This window comes from Mus musculus, chromosome 2 (genome assembly GCF_000001635.26).
Source record: "Mus musculus strain C57BL/6J chromosome 2, GRCm38.p6 C57BL/6J".
NCBI classification, from domain to species: Eukaryota; Metazoa; Chordata; class Mammalia; order Rodentia; family Muridae; genus Mus; species Mus musculus.
Window position 1 is genome coordinate 26,389,347 of NC_000068.7, and position 19,899 is coordinate 26,409,245.

The 19,899-nt window shown below is 51.0% G+C and overlaps 2 protein-coding genes across 7 annotated transcripts; one reads left to right on the forward strand and one right to left on the reverse strand.

The window, feature by feature from the left end:
- The first annotated feature begins 1 nt into the window (after window position 1).
- Window positions 2-7,775, forward strand: Pmpca (peptidase (mitochondrial processing) alpha). 3 transcript variants are annotated; one of them, NM_173180.3, is made up of 13 exons: window positions 2-86; window positions 590-792; window positions 885-964; window positions 1,149-1,231; window positions 1,738-1,832; window positions 2,520-2,620; window positions 3,066-3,329; window positions 3,560-3,652; window positions 3,740-3,858; window positions 3,951-4,041; window positions 4,172-4,234; window positions 5,679-5,823; window positions 6,073-7,775. In NM_173180.3, the coding sequence occupies exons 1-13, from the start codon at window positions 19-21 to the stop codon at window positions 6,240-6,242; spliced, it is 1,575 nt and encodes a 524-aa protein (NP_775272.1). In that variant the 5' UTR covers window positions 2-18; the 3' UTR covers window positions 6,243-7,775. The 3 variants fall into 3 exon arrangements, with proteins under 3 accessions (NP_775272.1, XP_030107828.1, XP_006498300.1); XM_030251968.1 differs by having other exon boundaries at window positions 56-86; window positions 2,404-2,620; window positions 6,073-6,848; XM_006498237.4 differs by lacking the exons at window positions 2-86; window positions 590-792; window positions 885-964; window positions 1,149-1,231 and adding an exon at window positions 1,266-1,640 and having other exon boundaries at window positions 6,073-6,848.
- Window positions 6,903-19,898, reverse strand: Inpp5e (inositol polyphosphate-5-phosphatase E). 4 transcript variants are annotated; one of them, NM_001290437.1, is made up of 11 exons: window positions 19,656-19,781; window positions 18,421-19,463; window positions 12,754-12,877; window positions 12,255-12,352; window positions 11,540-11,664; window positions 11,027-11,146; window positions 10,690-10,797; window positions 10,067-10,228; window positions 9,887-10,002; window positions 9,210-9,346; window positions 6,903-8,578 (listed from the first exon to the last, which is right to left on the reverse strand). In NM_001290437.1, the coding sequence occupies exons 2-11, from the start codon at window positions 19,239-19,241 to the stop codon at window positions 8,572-8,574; spliced, it is 1,818 nt and encodes a 605-aa protein (NP_001277366.1). In that variant the 5' UTR covers window positions 19,242-19,463; window positions 19,656-19,781; the 3' UTR covers window positions 6,903-8,571. The 4 variants fall into 4 exon arrangements, 2 of the variants coding, with proteins under 2 accessions (NP_001277366.1, NP_149125.1); NR_110957.1 differs by having other exon boundaries at window positions 6,903-8,625; window positions 12,255-12,439; window positions 18,421-19,873; NM_033134.3 differs by having other exon boundaries at window positions 6,903-8,625; window positions 18,421-19,873.
- Between the last annotated feature and the right edge of the window lies 1 nt (window position 19,899).

Here is a 19,899-nt window from a genome sequence, read left to right on the forward strand (position 1 = left end):
CAGAAGCGCGGCGGCGCGATGGCGACGGCAGTGTGGGCGGCTGCGCGGCTGCTTCGGGGATCTGCGGTGCTGTGCGCGCGGCCCAGGTGAGCCGAGGCCTGTCTCGGTGCGAGGAAGGGAGGACTCGGGGGAGTTGGTACCGGGGGGAACTGGAAGAGAAGAATGGGCCTCTGGATCAGAGCACAGGCGCCTTGGGCCTGGAGAAGGAGCTGGGGACTGGAACCTGGTTGGGAGTGGTCGGCAGAGTCCCTCGGCTGGAGCCTTTAGACCAAAGCGAAGCCCTGAGGGGCCGGGCTTGCCCAGGCCCATATGCACAGGAACTCGTTTCTCACGCAGCCTGCTGATCAGAGTGGACAGTGAAGCCCCAAAGACCGGGGTCGAAGAGATGGCTCAGTAGTTAGGCCTACTGACTGCTTCCCCTGGGTTTGGCTACCAGCGCCCATTTGGTGGCTCACAACCATCTATCTATAACTCCACTATCCAGGGGATCCAAAGCCCTCTTCTGACCTCCATGGACAACGGGCATGCCTGTGATGAACATACATCCGTGACATAAAATAAGACTAAATATTTTGCTGCTCTGCTGTAGGTTTGGATCTCCTGCACACAGACGGTTCAGCAGTGGTGCCACCTACCCCAACATCCCCCTCTCTTCTCCCTTGCCTGGAGTACCCAAGCCTATTTTTGCAACAGTTGATGGACAGGAAAAGTTTGAAACCAAAGTTACCACTCTGGACAATGGGCTTCGTGTGGCATCTCAAAATAAGTTTGGACAATTCTGTACCGTAGGAAGTAAGTTCTATTGGCCATTGTTTTGAAAACTTTCTGTTGATTAAATGTTTTGAATATTTGGCTTAACCTGTCCATTTTCTTTTTATTACCAGTTCTTATTAATTCAGGATCACGATATGAAGCGAAATATCTTAGTGGAATAGCTCATTTTTTGGAAAAATTGGCATTTTCGGTCAGTGTCTAATTTGTAATTTTTATAAGTTTTCAGTTTTCCTTTTTAAGAACTTGTATTAGTTAAGGATCTGAATATGAAGTTGGTGCTCACAAAAGACTTCTGACATGATTTTGTGTGTTTGAAAGCAAATGTACACTTAATGGATTTTGGGTTATTTACTTAAGCTTAATTATTTTTATAGTCCACTGCTCGATTTGACAGCAAAGACGAAATCCTGCTTACGCTGGAAAAACATGGTGGTATCTGTGACTGCCAGACCTCAAGGTATTTCATGTCCATCTGTCCTCCTCATCATGTCCTCCTCATCCTTGGTCAGAGTCTCTTAGAGTCTCTCTGAAAATCCACAGCATGCCTGATGTTGGGGACAGAAAGCATTCCATACTAGTTTCTTCTCTGACATCCTTTGACCTTTAATTGTCCAGGCCTTTACCTGGGAAGAATGCTAAGCTAAACAGGCAGGCTGCTGCTGGCTATCTGAAGCTGGGCATGTGTCCATGTGAAACCAGTCTTCATTTAGACCAGCTGGTTATTTGTCCAGGCCTAGGAAGCCCTGAGTGAGAGACTTCCTCTGTGAAGAGAGGAGAACCAGTTTCCTCTGGTTCCAAAGTATCTCATGGAGAGCTTCACTGTGGGCAGTTGTGGCTCCCAGAAGGCCTTCACACCCAAGAAAGAGGTAGTGGTAGTGTCTTTGCTGGCATGAAGGGCCTCAGTGACTGAGTTGTTATCTGGTGTAAACCATGCACCTGCTATTGTGGCTTATTTCCTTTCAGAGACACCACCATGTATGCTGTGTCTGCTGACAGCAAAGGCTTGGACACTGTGGTGGATCTGTTGGCTGATGTGGTTCTGCACCCCCGACTGACAGGTGTGGCTCTGAGGCTGGGTGGTCAGGAGGAGCTTTGGAAGGGCTATAACTTCCTGTGGGGAGGCACTGTTAGAGCCGGGCACTCATGTGCCAATCATTGGAGAGTGCCAGTGCTGAAACAAGCCTGCAGTGTTCTACACAATGTTTCATCCTTTAATATATCTAAACGAGACCTTAAAGGGTTTACTAAAGTTCTGCTCAGAAATGTCCCTCATCCCGTGTGTAAGCATGAATGCCATGCCTACAGAAGTTTCTCTTGCCTGGTCTCCTTTATCCTCCGAGTCTTTGAGTCCTGTTAGGATGGGAGAGGGCGCAGCAGCTAGCCCTGCCAGCTGCTTTTTGCCCAGTTTCACAGCAGCCTGGCCGCATGTCTCCAGCGGAGGAATGGAGCCCTGACTCAGGGGGTGTCTGGTTCCTAAGTGTTACCACAGCCACCTTGTGTCCTCACAGGTGTGTTTTGGAACAGACAGCAGGTGAAGCAGCAGAGCTTGGAGCAGGTCCAAAGGTCTGCAGAACAGAAAAAGACAAGAGGCCGGGGGCCCTAATTTTCATCTGGCCTCCTCCCTTGCAGGTGCTCCAGAGCTTTTGCTAGCACGATAGCAAGCACCTAGCCAGGCCCGGCTGCTCAGGTCAGTGCTGTCTTCTTCCTTGCTGGTTCAGGCCAAACCCTTGTCTGGACTCTTGCAGATGAAGAAATTGAGATGACGAGGATGGCTGTGCAGTTTGAACTAGAGGACCTGAACATGAGACCTGACCCAGAGCCACTGCTCACCGAGATGATTCATGAAGTAAAACCTCTCCCTGCTGTTGGCCTTGCGGGTGGTTAGGGTCACAGAACAGGCTTAGCTTCCTGGGGTTTTTTGTTTTTGTTTTGTTTTTGTGATAGTTGCTTTTGGTTCAGATTTGGTGTTGAATTCATAACCTCCCTGCCTTGGCTTCCTGTGTGCTAAGATTGTGGGCACATGAGCGAGCTCTCATAGCTGTATTCTTCTGAGCCTGCCATGTCTGCAGTGGTAGCTGTTCCCACTTAGGGTACCACAGTCATTACCATTCCATCTGTGTGGCTCTTCTTGTGTTTTTCAAATCTTCTCTTTGGGGTAAACTTGCTGCTTCCAGACACGGAGCCAAACTGGAGATACTGCCCAGTCTTTTTGTGGCAGATGTGGTCATAGGCCGAGGCGGGGACCTGATTGTTTTTCTCCCTTGGGTTTGTTCTCCTCCTGCCTGCTGCAGGCTGCTTTTAGGGAGAACACAGTGGGTCTGCACCGGTTCTGCCCTGTAGAGAACATAGCGAAGATCGATCGGGAAGTGCTGCACTCCTACCTAAAGAACTACTACACCCCTGACCGCATGGTGCTTGCTGGGGTGGGCGTGGAGCATGAGCACCTAGTAGAATGTGCCAGAAAGTACCTCGTGGGAGCCGAGCCTGCCTGGGGAGCCCCTGGAACGGTGGACGTTGACAGATCAGTGGCACAGTACACTGGGGGGATCATCAAGGTAACTTGGCAGGAAAAGTCTCAGGACTTGTGCCATGTATTCTCTGGGTGTGTTGATGAATGTGTTTATGCTTCTCCTTAGTGTACAATCCAGCACTATGACAGTATGAACACATCCCCTGTTCAAAGCAAGAGGTGACAGGGCTGAGGTCACCTGGTGTCTGATTGAGTGTGGCTGTTTTTGTAGTAGATGTTTGCTGGCTTTATTGACATGTGTCTGGTTGTTTACAGGTGGAAAGAGACATGTCAAATGTCAGCCTTGGCCCAACCCCAATTCCAGAGCTCACACACATCATGGTGGGACTGGAGAGCTGTTCCTTCCTGGTGAGTCCAGGTATAGGTCGGGTGCACCAGTGGGGTCAAGCAACTATGGCCGACTGACACTGACTGGTATGGTTCTGCATTCCATAGGAGGACGACTTCATCCCCTTTGCTGTGCTGAATATGATGATGGGAGGAGGGGGCTCCTTCTCAGCTGGAGGGCCTGGCAAAGGCATGTTCTCCAGGCTCTACCTCAATGTGCTCAATCGGTGGGTACTAGGCTGCTGAGAGCATTGACTGTGCTGACACCTTCCAGGTTTCCTGTCACCTTCACTGGACACCATATGTCCCCCCTTCACAGGCACCACTGGATGTACAATGCAACCTCCTACCACCACAGCTATGAAGATACAGGCCTCCTGTGCATTCATGCCAGCGCAGACCCAAGACAAGTGAGGACAGCACCCCTGTCTGTCTCGCCCACTTCAGTGTACCAGAGCTCTGGGTGGGGAGCAGGGGTGCACTTGAGGGGTCAGCAGGCCAGGGCTGCAGCTCACACCCTCATCTTATGTTCTTTTGTAGGTTCGAGAAATGGTAGAAATCATCACAAAGGAGTTTATCTTGATGGGCAGGACGGTGGATTTGGTAAGGCCTGGAGCATCCTGTGCACCTGATGTAGCAAGTCACTCGGCTGAAAGAGCCACAGGCTGAGCCTCCCTAGTGCCTCCCCGAGGGCAGTGTCCCTCTCTTGAGTTGTTCCTACAGAATGGCCATGCGCTAAAGCATCATTGTACAAGACAGACAATAATGCGGGGATTTTTCCCAGGCCTTTCTTGGCTCCATTTTATGTTGGAACCCAAGTTTGTGTTGACTTTTTTTTTGGAAATGAAGTTTCTATGTTGTGGGCTGTCTGTCTGTCCTGGAACTTGCTCTGTAGACCAGGCTGGTCTTGAACTCAGAGCCACCTGATTGGCTTCCCAACTACTGGGATTAAAGGTATACACTACCACTGCCTGGCTGTCTTTTAGTTAATGTTTGGAAATTTTGTTACTTCCTGGGCCAGAGCTTATAAAAGCAAGGTGATTTCCTTGAGCATGCATTTTTGTCTTTCAGCATAGTGCAAGTTTTCTTCAGTGGTCAGATACCACATCCTGGCTTTTTAAGGAGGAAAAGGCAACATTATTGAAAAAATAAAAATCTGCTTAAAAATGAAAACTACTGCAAAGCAAAGCAATTAATGCATATGCATGTCTCTGACCTCAGCTCTCAGGAAGGAGAGGTAGGAGGTGATGAGTTCAAGGTCAGCCTAAAGTAATGTGTAATAAGACTGACTGGGTCTGGGAGTATGGCTCAGTGGTAGAGAGCTTACTAAGTATGCTCAAGACCCTGGGGTTCACCCCCAGCACAGCCAAAATTAATGCTCTATATTTCCACTAATATCTTGATAAAATACTTTCCACTAAAGTCAGATCTGTTGAGATAAATGTACAGTATTAAGTGTCTGCCTGAAATCGCATAAGTCTTAAATAACTTGTGTTAAGACAAAGACTCATGAGATAGCCAAGCTGGCCTCAAGCTTACAGTCCTCTTGCCCTGCCTCCTCCTGAGAGCTTGCGTACAGGCGAGCGCCCACACACCCAGCTTGCTCTGTCCCTTGTGGTCCTGATTCTTTGGTGCTACATTTGAGGTTCACACCTGGCCAGAGGCTCAATGTTGATTCTGCTGCCTCCTTGGTAGCACCAGGTGATAGTAGCCTGGGTCCTCTGTTTAGGACACTGACCACCAGAATCTTTGCTTCATCAACAACTTCGGGTTGCCCGTGCAGCCAGGCGTGGCTTCCTGATGCATGTTGCTCTCCTGTGATCCAGACAAGCAGCAGAGATTGGACATGTGTTTCTGTCCCGGTGTGATGAAGGCTTTTCCAATGTAGTTCCTCCCATGCTCGGAGTGTGCCAGACTGGAAACCAGACTGGGACAGCCCCTCCACTCTACTCATCTTTGGGCACATGGAGATTTCTTTGCTGAGACATGTTTGGGTCAGCCCCTCTTGAGCCAGCTGTCGAGGTGACTTGCGGTGTTTGGTCCTCAGGTGGAGCTAGAGCGGGCCAAGACACAGCTCATGTCCATGCTCATGATGAACCTGGAGTCCAGGCCTGTGATTTTTGAGGATGTGGGGAGGCAGGTGTTGGCTACACATTCAAGAAAGCTGCCCCACGAGCTATGTACACTCATTCGTGAGTATGCCCTAAAGCTTGGCTTGGGATCATTTGAGACTGCCCTGATGCAAACAGACAGACGGATCTCCTGTTGTCTGCCATACCACAATCCCCGGCTTCCCCAAAGTCCTTTGCAAGCTCCATCCTGTACTAATAGGCTCCTCAGCCTTGGGAAGGAGGCATCTGGTCACTGTTTGAGTGCACACAGTTTGAGATGGAGTTGGAAACTCCACTCTTGCCCTCACTGTCTTTTACTCTCTGTTGTAGGCAACGTGAAGCCAGAAGATATCAAGAGGGTTGCTTCCAAGATGCTCCGTGGCAAGCCTGCTGTGGCTGCCCTGGGTGATTTGACTGACCTACCCACCTATGAGCACATCCAGGCAGCGCTGTCCAGCAGAAATGGACACCTGCCCAGATCATACCGGCTGTTCCGGTAGAGTCCCTTAGAGCTGGCTGTAGAGTGCTTGTGTGCATGTTACTGTTGGTGTAGACACTGCATAAGGCTAGCTAGCTGTGTGAACAGTGCCAACAGTGAAACTCTGGAAACTTGAATGAAAGTTACTGTTGCCACTGCACTTTTGTGTCTTTCAAACACAAGTGGCTTATTTTTCATCTAACAAGTATTTTTCCTGAGTATCTGCCAAAGCAGGTGCTGTCTGGCCACTAGATGTTTCTGGAGCAAGGAAGGCTGGGAAAGATTAGAAAGTCTTGGGACTCTAGGGAGACAAAGCGCCACACTCTGAAAGCACACAGGGCCTACCCATTGGTAGAACCACTGGCATAAATTGTACTCATTTTTTTCCCCTTCAAATAGGATCTCACAGTAAAACCCTGAGTGGCTTGAGACTTGATATAAGATATACTCATCTCAAACTCAGAGACCCTCCTGCCTCTGCCTCCCAGGTGCTAAAATTATAGGCAAGTGCTACCACACCTGGCCTCATTTCTAAAGCTTAAGTTCTTTAACAAGCCTAAAGGTATTTCACAATCTTCTCCTTTGTTTTTTGAGATAAAATACTAATTAGCCCTGGCTGGCCTCACAGTGAGCTTGTCTTTGCCTCAGTTACTGGTCTTTCTAGTAAGAGTCACCATGCCAGTTGTATCTCACAATTATTTACAAGTCCAGTTTTAATTTCCCACTTCATCTGCACTAGTTTACGTGTTTAACTTTTCCAACTGAAATGCCCTCTAAATGTAAAGGCTATCTAAATGTAAATTGCTATGGCTGTACTTTGCCCCCCGACCCCTAAGACTTTATGATCTTGATCTTGGGCCAAACTGGGAAGTTCCAGGATTACCTCAGTCTTTTCTAAGGTGCCAGAGAATGTCCACAAAGAAGCACCAAACTGCTGGGCTGTGGTAGTGCACGCCTTTAATCCCAGCATTCAGGAGGCAGAAGCAGGTGGTTCTCCAAGTTCGAGGCCAGCCTGGTCTACAGAGAGTTCCAGGACAGCCGGGGCTACAGAGAAACCTGTCTGGAACTCTTACCACATCAAACCTTATTCAAGCCAGGAATAGTTGAGGCAGGATTATGAAGTCCAGGGCAGCCTGTCTGGGAGAGAAAAGGCTGTCTTCCCAGTAGAATTTGCAGTTCACAGTGGTTTATTGAAGCAGGTGACTTTCCATATTGGAGAAGCTGATGCTGTTGAGTTTCACCTTATTCGTTGGTTTATTATGGTTCACTGGAGTCCCAAGTCGTCACTTTTTCCAGCTATTGCTGCTTCTGGCTGTGAGCAGGGACAGTACCTAGCAGAAAGACCTGGGATGGGACTGAGTAGCAGGTGACAGCTGAGACCAAATGTTTGGCCTTTGACTTCTATGTCCTTTTAAAACCCTGGGGTGTCCTGAGGCCCCAAGATGCATGCAGACTTCTTCCAAGGTTCACTCTTTGGCCAGAAAGAGTTTACAATTGAATATATCCTTATTTATTTAAAAATATAAATATGGAAAAATAAATGATTTAGAAGACTAGAGTGGATGCCCCTAGGTGTCTGTACATTCAAGGCTATGTCTGAAGGGGTGGGGTAAGATTGAGAGCAATGATGCTCCTAAGCTTTCTTCAAGGAGTGAAACCCAGCAAGGTGCTGTCTGGTAACAATTTCTCATGCCTTTCCGGGACTAGCAGCACAAAAGCAAATGGTCTGAAGCTCCTAAAAACTATGAGTTTAATATAGCTAGGCTTGGCCTGTAGAGTGGAGAGGTCCCTACTCAACTGGGGGTTGGGAGCCTGGGACCAGGATGTAGAACCTCAAAGCCTGTCAAAATGTCTGTAGGGAATATCCCAGAATTGAAGTCCTGGCAGGTTCTAGGCATTGAGCATCTAGGATACCAGAGGTTGCCTGATCCTTCCCTGGAGGGAAGGAGCTACTAGGAGGATACAGATGGAGAACCTGGGCTCTAGCATGAGAACAGGAATAAATAAAAGGAGTTTGAAGAGACAGCAGTGCTCAAGGGCAAGAAGTCTGGACTACTCCTGAGGACAAAACTGCTGCTTGGTGTCCACATGCCCTGCCATGTGCCTGTGGGAACATGGTATAAATGTCCTGAGGGCTGGGTCTGTGGTGAGAGCAGGGAGCCCCTGGCCGTGGTGGATTAGAATCCCAGCATTACAGGAGCAGCTGAGAAGAAGCCCATCCTTTGCAGTGACCTTGGCCCCCGTTGCTGTGGCCAGTCCTGGTCTGGAATCTTCAGGACACGGTGCAAACTGCACTGGAGCTCTGGCTCTTCAGTGCTTCCTGTCTCTGAATCTCCTTTGAAATCCGCCTTTTAATTCCTATCAAGTACAATTCTCGGTCAAACTTGCCGGCAGCTAATGGGATGCTGTGAAAAAAAGACCTTTAATAAGAGCTGGCTTTGCCAGGCGTGGTGGCGTTTAATCCCAGCACTCGGGAGGCAGAGGCAGGCGATTTTTGAGTTCGAGGCCAGCCTGGTCTACAGAGTGAGTTCCAGGACAGCCAGGGCTACACAGAGAAACCCTGTCTTGAAAAACCAAAAAAAAAAAAAAAAAAAAAAAAAAAAGAGCTGGCCTCAACTTCACTCAGCTGCACACCTGCTGAGCCCCATAGGAAATGGGCCACTGCCCAGAGGTTAGGGTTCTTCGTCCCATCTAGGTTGCTCTAGCCCCAACCACAACCCTGTTGTGCCAAAAGAAGGTGATGCTGATGCCTCCAGGAGCTTGCTCAACCCTAGAGAAGCAGGTCACAGAACAAGCCGTTTCTTCATGCAACCACAAAGATTAGTAACCTGGGAGTTATGCCCTAAGAAGCAGCTGGGACTGAGGCTCAGATGGACGCAGATTCATAATAGCCTAGGGGCTGCGTGGAACATTAGGCCTCGCCTAAGCCTGCCATCCATCCCCCAAAAGTTACCCTATCCAAGAACTGGCAGGAGCCCCCAAAGCTTACTTGTCTCGTCCTGGCCTCACTTTCACCTGGAACAAGCCATACACAGGACGGTGGTCTGAAGTCTTGATCCCAGGACAAGAGGAATACTTCATGGGACAGATGTCACCCTTGTGACGGCTTTTGTATAGGACTCGGTCCTTCGGAAGAGATGGTGAAACAGAGATTGTGCGTCATTCTGCTGTGGGTGTCCTGTGCAGCGTGGTGTAGGCTGTGGCCCTGGCCTAGCTGTTTCAGTTAGGGAACCCTCCCTACTGAACATGAAAATTGTTAGGCATTTAAAGTCCTATGTGGATGCCATCTGTTCCCTTCCAGCCCTCTGAGAGCAAGGAGCTGCTGGGCTCTCACAAGTGTTCAAGGATCCCTCAGGTGCCAGTCAATACCCAAGAGAGTCAGGGTCTGGTGGAAAAGCCAGGTGAGCCTGCAGGTGCTTGCCACTTGTTCTCACCTAGTGCCAGGCAGATGGGCTCCAGAGTGACTCTCACCGTGGCCAGTAATGCATTCAGAGCACTATCCTCCACCCCCGGTAGGCTGCGAGCATGCAGTCACTGGCCTCAGGACTGATACGTTCTAGGCTGGCTAACCTGGCTGGCTGCTGTGTGCCGAGCGTCAGTCCTACATGCTTGACATGAGCTGTGGTTGGCAGGAGTCCTGAGGTCAGGCTGAAGTTACATACTCACTGTGTAGGAGGGTGTCCTTTGCTTGGAGGTGCTGTCGTAGGTGTCCTTCCCAATGTCAAACTTGTAGGATGGAAGAAAGTGAATCTCTGCCTCCTCAAAGCCCCTGAAGATGGACCCTGCAACACAGGAGAGTCAGGGAGGGCCGGCCATGCCTGAGGTGCTGCTCCTCAGGCCACTCACCTTTCTTCATCTCCCGGGTGAGCTGGTCGTGTTGGAGGAGAGCCAGCACATCCACCTCAGGTTTCTGCTTCAGGAAGGCCTCCACAGCCACTCGTCCACCACTCAGGCGGAAGTTGAAGTCCCCAAACCAGAAGACCTCATCAAACCGGGTAGTGACATCCCCTGGGCACGTGGTAAAAGAATACATTGGTGCTGGCCTCCCCTCATCTGCTCTGATTTGCAGACAAATGGATGGGCTCTAGGACAGGATAGGGCCTCCCTTGTTTGCGTCCCCTTCCAGACAGAATCGCAGCTGGGTAGCAGCTCCCCCCCAGGAGACAGTGATAGGAGCAGCCAAGGTCAACAACTGCAGCGGATGGGAAGCTCTCTGCAGTCTAGGTGCAAAGGCCAACTTCGATACACAGAGCAGGCCTAGCCATCTATCAGCTTCTCACAGCTCAGTAAGGGCCAGGAAGTGGTTGGCACGGAGGACTTGAGGACAAGCCAAGCCACTGGACCTTGTGAGCTCCCATCTGCCCTGCTGCAAACCCAGTGGCTATTTCAGTCTTGAGGACTCCATGAATCTCCTAAGCCCTCCAACAGTCACATTGCTGGAGAGTGTCTTGTGCAGCTGTAGCCCTCACCTGCACTAGAGCGGTAGGGATTTGTGTCTGGCACATTCCGGGGCAGGGCTAGGGCTTGGATGGTTCTGCTGTAGTCCAGTAGCCGCTCTGCTACCTTCCCATCTCCAGCTACGGGACAAAACCAGAATAGACACTTGAGCTGCCCCATACCCTGACTGTCCCCAAATACTACCCAGTTGTCTGCTGTGGGGCTCTGCCTCAGGGCTGTGGTTGACAACAGTGAATGTTCTGAGTATCAGACTCTACCCACCACTACTAGCGCAGAGCAACTGGCACCCCACCTGGACAGAGACTCACAAACCAGTTTCAGGACTATACAAGGCTTGCAAACACTTACAGGTGAAGTGAGATGTGATGAAGAGGAAGGAGGTGCCAAAAAAGGTGAAGCTGACGCCCAGGGCCCCCTTGGTCTTGATCTGAGACACGATGCGTGTAGTTACTGTGGAGTACTCGACCTCTGCAGGGCAAGGAACGGGTTCAGGGCCTGAACAGACACAGCTACACTAGGTGTGCTTGTGTGTGTCCTCAGACATAGGAACCTCAAAGGCTGGATCCCAAGCACAAAGTGCATTGAGAGGATGCAGGTTGCTGTGAGGGGACCCATATGTGGACAGGGTCCATATGTTATTAAAGCCTGTATATGGAGACACCTAGAGCCCTGGCAAGGGCCAGCAAGATGCTAAGACTTAAGACAAGACCACAGTTGATCCTAGGACCCATACGGTGGAAGGAGAACTGACTCTTGCAGGTTGTCCTCTAACCTCCACATGTGCTCTGTGGTGCAGGCACATGTCACAGACATAGAGACGGAGAGAGGATGTGAGGGGAGAAGCCCCATGGTATTGCCTACCTGAGCAGAACCAGATGAGGTCCCTACGGATAAACAGGGACATGTACAGGACCCCATGTGCTGCTGATGACAGCAGTACATACTGAGGGCCCAGTGTCTCCTGCAGGCGTGTCTCCCACTCCCGCCTGTGGGGAAGGAGGCAGGTTAGATGGGGCCTTTCAGCTCCACCCTCTCCCATGTTGCCCAGAGAACCCCTGGAAGCATTCTGCGGGGACAACTGTGCCTCATCTTGTACTGAGAATGACCAGGTTAATGGCATCTTCATGCACTGTGAGAGCCTTCAGGTTGCTTCAGGCGTGTGCAGATCTCCAGTCCCACCCAGACTCATGTGAGTTATCAGAGAGCTATGGGCTGGCAGGGGTGGGCCCCACCTCTGACAGGGACAGGCTCCTTTCCCCAGAGGTCTCCTGTTCTCCTCACAGGCCAGCAAACCCCATAAACTACAGTGAGGAGCACACGGCTGTGGAACCACTTTCCAGGGATATCCATCAGGGCGCCACCAGATATGTAACCAGACAGAGGCAGCCCAGAGCCTCTTAGCTGCCTCTGTGCTCCCTTGGACAACTGCTGACTTTTATGCTCATTTTAGTGAGGCATGGAGGTCCCTCATCTGGCCCACATTGCTTCAATTCCACATAGGTCTCGGGTCCCAGTGCACTGTCCATACAGGACTCTGGAGGTTCCCATCAATAGTGGAGGCCGAGTGGAGCCTCACCTGTCAGAGCAGCCCTCCTGAATTCCAATGACATACAGGTCCTGAGTGTAGTCAGCCTCGGTGGGGAGCAGAAACTCATCCAGGCTCGCTGGGAGCTCCTGTGGTGAAGACCACAAAACAGTCAAGACCGCTGGGTTCCCTCAGGTTGGGAGCAGAGGTTCAAGAGCAAGGCCCTGCACCATCACCTGGAAATGGTCCCAGAAATAGCTTCTTTTCAAAGAGAAGTGTACACAGCTGTAGGTTTGGTCTTCCAGGGACCTTGACATGACAGATACTTAAGTCTCCCTCTTAAGGCACAACTGCTCAGTTGCTACTTCCCAGCAGGCGCCCCTTCTTACCAGGCGCTTCAATCTGCGCAGGCTGCCTGGGGGGTATGCCCATCCTCCCAGTGCATGCCCAACCCCGATCCCTCACGGAGACTCACAGAGCCATTATGCTGTGATCAGTCAGGACATGGAGTCCAGCTGCCTCTGCCTTACCTCACTGTGACCCCTCTCACCTTCTGGCCCTGCATGTTCCAGGTAGCCACGAAGAGAGCCATGTTTCGGTCTGGGAAGTACCTGGCCAGCTCTTCTGCTCCTAGCAGGGCCCCACTGGCCAGAAGACTTCCCTCCAGATAGCTCCTACAAAAAAAAAAGAGGCAAGTGAGCAGCCAGCTTCAGTGATGCCAGAGTGACCCAGGAGTTCCTTCACTCAGGAAAGGTACCTTTGGGACCACACTCTCCAAAGGTATCAGTTCTATAAGCCATTTGGGCCTGAGGACAATCCTGTCCATACCAGCCATCAGTATTGCCCCTAGAGTTGAGATTTCCTTAGCCAGAGTACAATACCAACACAGATGGCAACACAGATGGCCCTCATCTCCCTCTGAATTCAGTCTGTCTCCAGATCTCAATGGAATGAGGCCACATTGGTCAAGCTGAAACCCAGTCCTAAGTGTGATGAATCTGACCTACCCAGGACACATGTGTGCACCATGTGCTATAGGGGCTGCCCAACCGGCCTGTACAGAGATACTGAACATATACATCCCTGTGGGTGATACATCTCTACCCTATCACTCAGCTCCATCACCACAGTATAGAAACACCAAAGTTCCAGGGAGAAATGATGGGTATGGTTGGTTGCCCAGAGAGCTATGCATTCTGGGACAACGGAATCTGAACCTCAGGGCTGGAAAGATGGCTCAGCAATTAAAAGCACAGGCTACTTTTCCAGAGGACCTGGGCTCAACTCCCAGCACCCACATGGCAGCTCATAATTGTCTATAATTCTGAGTGGTTTGATACCCTAACACAGACACCAATGAAGGTAAAACAGCAGTGTACATGAAATATCAACAAATAAATCAAGAATTCCAAATCTCACATACTTTTCCATATGCTGAGAAATACTAGATTTGTTTTCATTATTCTCCAGGCCTTTAAGAAATGGAAGTCCTGGAGCTAGAGAGATGGTTTAGTAGTTGAAATCACTAGCTGCTCTTCCAGGACCCAAGTTTGATTCCTAGTGTCTCACATGGTGCCTCAAAATATCCCTAACTCCAGTTCCAGGAGATTCTGTTTTTATTTTATGTGTATGAGAGTTTTGCCTGAATGTATGAGCATCACGTGTGTGCCTGGTACGTGTGGAGTCCAGAAGAGGACGCTAGATCCCACGAAACACTCACATATGCATAAAATGAATCTAAAGAAAGAAATTTAAGGTCCCTGTGAGCTTGTTGCATGTACACTCAGGCCATTGTCCCACTGGCTTCCTCTAAATGCTTCTCTGAAGCCACTCCTCCAAATGCCATTTCGGTGGAAGACTTCAGGCTCCCTGTTCTGGATCCTTGTCACTGTACTGTCCTCTGCACTTTCTCACAGGGCAGCGCTCTGCTTGGTCCACTGCCTTGTTCACCACCCACATGCCCTGGCTCCGCCTCAGGGTTAAGGCAGCTGTAACTGACCGAGGGAAGCCTAAGCTCACTATTTGTCACCTTCCTCCCAGCATTTCTGTCCCTGCCTGCAACAGCACCACCTGCCCCGTCCCGAGCTCACAGCTGATTCAGCAGGGCATCCTTCTCATCCCCACCCGCAGCGCCATGGGAGCCACCTATCTTCCAGAATCCCCGGCAACCTCTCCTGTTTCTTCCAAGGTAATTTCCCCCTAGTCCTCATGCCCACCCAGCCACCAGTTCTACCTGACGAGACACAATGGAGCTGCCCGGTGGTGACAGAGGAGAGCTGGAATATGGGGACAATCCAGTGCAGGACCCTCCTCCCTCCCATCAGCCATCATTCCCCACTCCACCTCCACCTCCCGTTTACCAAGGCTCAGGAAGGGACAAAGACACACAGCATCACTCTAACACCAGCTGAAAGGAACCCTGAATGCTTTTCACGTCTCTGGCCTAATTAAAAACAAAAACCAGGGCTGGAGAGATGGCTCAGTGGTTAAGAGCACAGACTGCTCTTCTGAAGGTCCTGAGTTCAAATCCCAGCAACCACATGGTGTCTCACAACCACCCGTAATGAGATCTGATGTCCTTTTCTGGTGCATCTGAAGATAGCTACAGTGTACTTAGATATAATAATAAAATAAATCTTTTTTAAAAACAAACAAACAAAAAGCCGACTTATTTTATTAATGTAAGTGTTTTGCCTGACCCCCTAGAACTGGAGTTATGATCGTGAGCCACCATGTGGTTGCTAGGAACCAAAGTCAGGTGCTCTGTAAACAGCCAGGGCTCTCAACTGCTGACCCACCCACCCACCCCTCACTCCTATTTTTGGTGATGCTAGATATTTTGGTAGAACCCAGGGCTTCATACATGCTAAGCCAAGCCCTCTACACTGAGCTATATCCTGTCTTTTTTTTTTTCTTCCCTCCTCTCCTCTCCTCTCCTCTCCTCTCCTCTCCTCTCCTCTCCTCTCCTCTCCTCTCCTCTCCTCTCCTCTCCTCTCCTCCCCCTCCCCCTCCCCCTCCCCCTCCCCCCTCTCCCTCTCCCCTCTCCCTCTCCTCTCCTCCTGAGACAAGGCCTTGCTGTGTCTAGGCTGATCTTCAACCTTCAACTGAAGATCTTCTGTTCTCTCTTGGTAGCTGGGTGAAGGTATGTGCCACATGCTTACCCTATCCTTCCTTACTGTTTTTGGCCAAATCTGTTAAGAATGCATGAACAAACCAATGTTCCTCAAGTCTCTAAGAACAACAGCCAGTTGGAGCCAGAACACATGTTCCTGAACTTCATGGGGCAGAATGTCCTAAGGGTGCAGCTCTATAAGCCCTCAAGAGGTAGCCTGGGCTGCCTTAGGGGGGGGACCTTCTTGACCTCGCTTCCAAGCCAATGAGTGAAAGTCACTAATAAGCTAGTTGGGTCCACACACTAACCTGGTAGAGCAAAATCCTGAGTTATTTAGGAAGGAGCCATTGAGCACAGGGGAGACAGACTAGTCCTTCAGACACCAGCCCAAAGCCCCACACCCTTCCTTGTATGCTGTCCCTGCTTCCTCCAAACTAGGGAGTCACCCAATTTGTCCAGATGGCTACAGAACATGACTGGACAGCAGCGGGGTAAAAGCTCATTCCTGTGCCCAGCCTTAGGGAGCACAGCTTCCCAATCCATTTAGGGGAGGACACTCCAGATCTTCTGAGTAAAAGGAGCATGGAAGCCTTTAATCCCAGGAAGCAGATATCTGTGAGTTCCAGGCCAGCCTAGTCTACACGGCAAGTTACAGGCTAGCCAAGGCTACATAGTGAGACCTCATCACAAGAAAGAATAAAAATGGAGGGTTTGGCTGGTAAGATGATGTAGCCATCCCACATGGTATGAAAGGACCAACTCCCATATACTGTCCTGATTTATAATATACATGCTCACTATGCATTCCCATGAGCATGTGCATGCATACACACATAAATAAATGCAATTGTTTTTTCTTAAGTAGTAGGTCAGCTACTGCAACCTGGTGGCCTCTGGGAACAAGATGCCCTGGAAAAGAATCTAGGGCCTCTTCTGAAACAATAGTAGGGACCCAGGCCTGATCCAGCCACTAAGTAGTTTTCACAGAGTTGGAGAGATACTGGCTTAGCAGTTAAAAGCACTGGCTGCTCTTCCGGAGGTCCTGGGTTCAGTTCCCAGCATCCACACATGGCATTTCATACCCGTCCATAACTCTAGCCCCAGAGGATCCAATACTCTCAGACACACATGCAGGCAGAGCATCAATGCCCACCAGATAAGCAAGAGTTTTCATGCTTTTCTAATTGTGGAAAAAGAAACCAATAACACGATTTTATGACTCATACAAATCAAATCTGTGTCCCACAGTAAAGTGCCGTCAATACCACTGTCCTTCTTGCCACACTAGTACCAGGCACTCTCCCAAATGAGTGGCTAAGGCTAAGGCTGAGAGAGCTGAAAGCTGCATCATGCCACCTACTGACCTAGAACAAGCTGCAGTTGTGAGGTGTGAGGCACAGCTGGAGGCGCCCACTGACCTAATGACACCAGAGCATGCTGTGGAAGAGCCAGGCTTAGTGAAGAGGGCTGCACACAGGTAGGGTGCTAGGAGTGAGGCCTACCTTCAGCAACTAAAAGGAACTGAATGGTGGCCCCACTAAAGATGTGTCCACCAGAGGCCTCTCAGTATGTGGCTCTCTTTGGAAGCGGTCTGTGCAGATATGAACACCCCAACATCTCCAGAAGAGGGTCCTGCAGTTAGCAGGGCTGGAGTCACTGACTGGGAAACTTAGAAATGACTACCTGGAGATACAGGCAGAAACTGTACTTCAAGAGACTACCTCCCTCTCAGAGGTCCTTTGCCTAGAGCAAAGCACTCTCACATCACTCTAGGTCTCTCGCATGAAACCTTCTAGCCCATAGTCACCTGTTTAGGTGGCTCCTGGAAATACCACGAGAGCCCTCCCCACTCTCACTGTCCCACCCACCAAATGTCCAGCAACATGGATGTAGGAGGCCTGAGGCAGGATATACCTTACAGGCCAAGAGCAAGACCACAGAAGGGGACCAGCTTGGGAAAGGAGGCTCCAGATCTGGATAGGCCATGCTTGGGTTCTGTGTCCCCCATAGTGGATGTGGCCCCAAGAAAGGGGAGCCAGCATAGGGAAGCCAAACAAGAAAGGGTTCACCTTGTGGTGGGCGGCTCCCAGGCTCTTTTCCGTGTAAGTCCGTACAAGTTAATTACTGGAGTCAGGGAGGTTCGGTATAGTCTCAGGATGTTCATGGCAGGGAAGAGGTCTCAGTGGACATCAGCAATTGCCCATCTCGGACACAGTGTGGAAGCTCTCCCAAGGGCATAGAGTAAGCTAGTCAAGCCCATTCCTTGGCCCTGCAAGTGGCCCCTGGCGTCTTGGTCCAGTGGGTTAACTGGTGTCTAAATGTCCTGGTAAAATGCTGACCTATGGCCCCAGCATGATGGGACAGCACCCAGCCCTCCCTCAGGTATCAATAATCACCAGACATCCCTGAGTGCTCCTCATGAGCAGTGGTTAAAAACAAGTACAGGCCTACCTCGAACTGGTCTACAGAGTTCCAGGACAGCCAAAGCTACACAGAGAAACCCTGTCTCGAAAAACCAACCAACCAACAAACAAACAACAAAAAACAAGTACAGCTGAAGAAACCTGTGATCCTCCACGCTAAGAAACCAAGGGACCAACTCAGACACTCACTGAGATAGCTGCCCGGCAGGACACATGGAGATACAAACTACGTGTACAGTGAGAGTGTGAGGGTGTGCTCTCATTTGCCTCCGTAAAGAATGAGGTAGACAAGCAACTTCTACACGTTCAAAGTGTCTGTGGATGACACTGAGCCCCAAAGAAAAGGTTCTGGAAGGACATAGACAGAAGGAGAAAGGCATGATTTCTGAGAGAGGATGGGTGATCTGTCTTATTTTCCATTTCCAAGTCTTAGGCATTCTCTATTCGGATCCATTCACATAGCCCCTGGGTAGCTAGTTCTTTTATATCTATTTATGTAGATGGTGGCTCACGATAGCCCAGACTGGCCTTGAACTTGTGATGATCCAACCTCAAGTCTTTTAAGATCTGGGATTACTAGCAAGAGCCACCATGCCTGGCTCAGTTTGCTCTTGGCCTGATGAGATGAGGGCCTCTGATGACAGCCCCAGAGCTCCCTCCCCCTCCCCCCTGAAAGCCCTACCTGCTTCTGATGTCCTTGGTGCGGATGGGGGCCAGAAGGCTGAAAGATCTGGCTGAGTGAATGGAGTGATCGTCACCAGCCAAGGGGCTCCGGGGTCTGCTAGGGCCCAGGTTGCTGTGGGCCCTGACCAGTCTGGTCTGCATGCGGAGCTTGTAGTCCGTGTGCTCGGGGTCAACCTTGTTTGCTGTTCTCAGGGAGCTGGAGGCTATGCTGAGGTCCATAGCTGGTGGTGTGTGTGAGGCATGCAAACTTGCCAACCTGGAGGGGGGCCCACCTGAGGCAGCATCTCTGTGCAGGAGGTCCAAGGAGGTGCTGATCATTCCAGAAAGACAGTCACTCCACAAGGATGGGCTCCCTCCCTCACTGCCTGTGGCCCTTCGGGACTTAGGTATCTCCTGCAAGGATGTGCTGAGGCAGGGCAGGGGACGGCTGTAGGCAGGGGACTGGGCTACTGAGTCTTGCAAGGAGCCCCTGCAGGGACTGGCCCCATTCTGGACAGTCAGATCCTCCTGACTACCCCGGAAACGCCTCCTTCTCCAGCCCTTGTCATCGAGGGACAGGGTTCGCTCCAACTTGGGTCTAATGGGTGGCTGTGGGGTGATGAGATTTGCCTTAGTTTGTGGGTTCTGGTTGCTTGTTTTTGCTGGAATGCTGAAAGGAGGCATGGGGTTTGTCTCTGAACCCTGAGAGTCAGAGGCTGGTAAGAAGCCTGGTGTTGGGATGAGCTTCTTTTCCGTGTTCGGAGGCTGTCCCTGGAGCATTCTGCCTTCTAGCTGCCCAGGTGCCTCAGTGTGACGCAGGCAAGCTGACTTGGATGGCATAGTCCAGACCTGGCCAGCCCTGACCCCCTCAGCCTGGCCCTCCTAAGGAAAGGGATCCTCCCTGGGAGGTTAACAAGCAACTCTTGTTGTCAAGGATGCACGTCAGAGTTCGCCAGCTCGATGCCATGAAAACTCGAGTGGCTCCCTTTGTGGCATGGGGCGGTCCTTTTGGAGGAGGGCCTGTAGCTGCATGGCTGGAGACTTGAGAGTTCTCACCGATGCCTGAGGAAACGCAGAAAAATCTCTTGGCTCCCCGAAGTCAGCTCGCTAGTCTTAAAAGCGACTTCGTGAGAACAGGCGCCAGGGGGTCGGGGCTGCACTTCACGGAGCTGCACAAGTCTGTCCAGCACCCCCGGCCAGCCCTCCACCCCGCCGAGGCAGAGTAGGGCAGCGCGCTCAGCGTCCTAGGCTCACCTGCGCCCTCCGTTCGGCAGCAGACCCGCCGCCGGACGCCCGAGGTCTGATTCAGCCGGGCCCAGCGCTGGCGGAGGCGGACCTAGGCCAGTCACGGTGGCAGCTGGAACAACGACTGCGGCCCCGTGCCTCGGCCCCCGCCCCCGCCCAGGGTTCGCCCCAGCTCAGTCTAGTGGTCACCCTGGCTCAGGTTCCGTTCTGTAGTCTTCCGGAGAACTGCCCGGCCCAAGACCCTATCGCCGCC